General features: G+C 54.4%; 1 protein-coding gene across 1 annotated transcript; it reads right to left on the bottom strand.

Moving 5' to 3' along the window:
* Positions 1-804: 804 nt before the first annotated feature.
* On the bottom strand, positions 805-2852 carry RAI2 (retinoic acid induced 2). Its single transcript, XM_086464663.1, has one exon. It carries the CDS (start codon positions 2840-2842, stop codon positions 1178-1180), a length of 1665 nt encoding a protein of 554 aa, XP_086320789.1. The 5' UTR covers positions 2843-2852; the 3' UTR covers positions 805-1177.
* Positions 2853-3351: the final 499 nt, after the last annotated feature.

Here is a 3351-nt window from a genome sequence, read left to right as displayed (position 1 = left end):
GAACACGTCATCTGAAATAATAACAAAAGAGGTTTTTCTATGTAACAGGTATAGCCATGAAAAAGGCAGCACCCATGGAAAATTGTTCTCTCATGTTCGTCCTTCTGTCGGGATGGGTTTTTACAAGCGAGCCATGTGAACTTAAAAGCCAACCGACAACAATGCATCTCCAGCTCATTTCCATACACAAGTGCAAAACCATAACCTACCAGAACTTTTATTTTAATTGTACATTCACATTTCTCCATTGACGTGGGCGGCTTGTACACTGCAGAGTGATAAAGTTACACAGTTCTGCTCTTCCATGTGAATTGATTTCAGCCATCAAAGAAACTTAGAAAACTAACAATAAACAACTTTTCCATATACCTGTAGTCAGGCTGGGAAAAATTATGCAACTTTTCCTTCACCTCCTGCTCCCCGGCAACCGAATTCCCCTGACTTTTAGGCTTTTCTCTTTTAAACGACTGATAACGTCACTTAATATTTTAAGATGGTTTCCTAGGGGTCTCTCACAATGAAGCCGGTGTTAGGTGCGCACTGGGCTGTACTGCTCGCTCGCTCTCTCACTTCTCTGGGCACATCCTTAGTGGCTGTTGTGATGTGCTCTCTGACGGTGCTGCGGGACAATATAATTTTTCTTAGCCTGCTATTTTTTCTTAACATTTTAGGCTCATCAGAAGCCAGGTGCAGCGCTTTACAGTTTACAGACTTTATGCCAAACCTTCTCTGTACACTGAAAGCGATTCAGAAATGACAAAAAAATTGCCGCAACCAATTAGCACGTACAAACATTTATTTTGAAATTTCCACTCTGACCGTTATGAAGAATTACATCATCAAAGCACTTTATGGCAGTGAAAATAGCTCTTACCCCTCTGACTCATCCGTTACTCCATTAAAGCTGCAAAATGTGCAATCTGCTTGAAAAATAGGTTGCTTTTTTATTCAGTTTCCCATGAAAAGTCAAAATTTGATAACAAAAAAATGAAAAGGAAAAAAAAAAAAATCCAACCCAGCTTATAGGGACTCTACATCCAATCCTCTCCCCCTTCCCCCAAAAATAACTTACAAAGATAGTTTAAAGTTTTAAATGAGTTTAAAACCAAGTGCATCTTTTTTATTATTTTTTTCCTCTTCTTCTCATAATAATCTTAAAATTCTAAAAACCCATAATTTACTTTCTTGGAAAAAAGGCAGCGAGCCGTTGCTTCTTGATTGGAAGAATATGTATCTCCGGTGAGTTCATTTTCTTTAGCTTTACGCTCCTGTTTTTGACGGGTTTCCTGAGGGCCTCGGCGCTGTCCCGGGGTTCGGGCGGGCTCTTCACGTCGTAGCACTGCAGCACCGAGTCCTGGGGCAGGTCCCTTTTGAAGGAAAAGTTTTTGGTGGAGACCCCCGACAGGCCCTTGATCTTGCCGCAGAAGATGGTGGGCACGGCGTCCTTGACGGAGACGATGACTTTGGCTGTCTGCGAGGTGCTGACGATCTCGATGTTGTTGCCGGCCTTGGGCTCGCAACCCGCCCTGCCCGCCTGCTCCACCAGCCACTTCTGTGGCTGCCGCAGCAGCTCGCCCGGCCCGCTGCCCACCCCCCTGCCCTCCACCTTGCCCGACGCCTCCTGGGGCTTGCAGGGGGCGAAGGGGGCGGCCGGGCCAGGGAGCTTGTCCGGCACGGGGTGAGCGCCGGCCTCAGCAGCAGCGGTGGGGCCGGGGCCGGCTGCCTCCCCGTGGGGACCCGCTGGCTTGCGGCAGGAGGCGAGGGACAGGTCCAGGGCCCCGTCCTCGGGCGGCGGCAGCGGGGCAGCCTCACCGGCCCGGGGCACGGGCGGCCCTTTCATGGAGAGGTCCAGCGCCTCGTTCTCACCACCCATCTTGATGACAGTGTGGCGGCTCAGCTGGGGAAACTCCCGTGGGTGGAGGAGGTCGAAGGGCTTTGTTTCCTCCTTCTCCAGGGGGGTCTGGGTGCCCTTGCAGGAATGGGGGGTGAAGAGCGGTGGCTTGGGTGGGTCGGGGGCCACCTTGGTCTCGGCGCCGTGGGGCACGGGGATGGGGACGGGGATTGGGATGGGGACGGGGACGGGCAGGGGCACGATGACAGGGTAGGGCACCAGCAGCGTGGCGGGGGGCACCAGTGGGGAGAGGGGCGAGCTGAAGGCCTGGGGTGGGAGGGCGGCGTAGTCGGGGGTGGGCTGGCAGGGGGCAGAGCCCAGGGTGCCCTGCGAGGGAAACAGGTCCTGAAGGACGGCGGCGAACCCCGGCGTCTGAAAGACGGGGGGCAGGACGGGCTCCTGTGCTTGGCCAGAGGGCTTGGGGTCCAGGAGCTGTGGCTGCCCGACAGGGGTGGTGGCACCAGGGAAGAGGCCGGTGTGCAGGGGGCTGGCGGGGCAGGTGGCCCCCGGGGGCAGCACCAGGGGCGAGTTCAGGTGCTGGAAGACGTGCTGCTCCAGGAGGACGGGCAGCGGGACAGGGCCCTGGGTGGTCATGACGTAGGGGGTGGCAGCATTGGTGGCTGGCATCTGCGGGGCGGCGCTGCCGGCGACCTGCAAGTGGATGGGCAGGACGACGGGGCTGTCCCCCAGGCAGATGGGCTGCAGCACGGTGGCTGCCACCTTCAGAGCCACCCCGCTCTGCGACTCAGCCGGCGGCGTCAGGATGGACGGTGCGGGGACTGTCACCAGCGGGGACAGGGCCTTCTTCATCAGGTCGGCCGAGTTGATATTCCAGGCCTCCGCCGTGATCAGCTGGGCCACCCCATTCTCCAGCTTGTTGTTGGCCATCGCTGAGGGCGAGCTGGTGACATCCATGGGCAGATTTGGCGTGTCCTTGTACAGCTCCTCCATGTCGCAGGGCTTCTCGGGCTCTGCTGGCGCACCTCTACATTGCCGTCAGCGGGACCCACGGCGGCTCCGGGCTGCCAGGAGCATCGGCTCCAACATAATTTGGCCTGCAAGCCAGAAACATATTTTAGGCACTGCATAAATCTCCTCCTTGAAATAATATTTGCAACTGCCTTTGAAGACCCCATCGCCAAAGAAAAGCCATTGAATGTTTCCACGCTTCAGGCTAACGGCTCCATAATACAGTGTACTATATATACAGAGATGCTGGATATACATACATCCGTGAGTGTTGTACGAAGAGTTCTGAGGAACTTATATTTAGCCGTAAACACAGATAATTTAAAAAGGCCTTGAGGACCGCCTGCAGCCAAAAAAACCTCCCAGTACACAGCCTGAAACAAGGACTTGGGCTGTCCATTTCACATTTTTAAACAAAGCTTCATGTAATGACAGTGCACGGCAAAGCCGAGGGACAGCACACTGTTTTAACTCAAAAAAAGCCCCCAAAC

This window comes from Leptosomus discolor, chromosome 1 (genome assembly GCF_034619465.1).
Source record: "Leptosomus discolor isolate bLepDis1 chromosome 1, bLepDis1.hap2, whole genome shotgun sequence".
Lineage (NCBI taxonomy): Eukaryota > Metazoa > Chordata > Aves > Leptosomiformes > Leptosomidae > Leptosomus > Leptosomus discolor.
The sequence above is the reverse complement of the archived record's forward strand: the minus strand, read 5'-3'. Positions and strand labels throughout refer to the sequence as shown.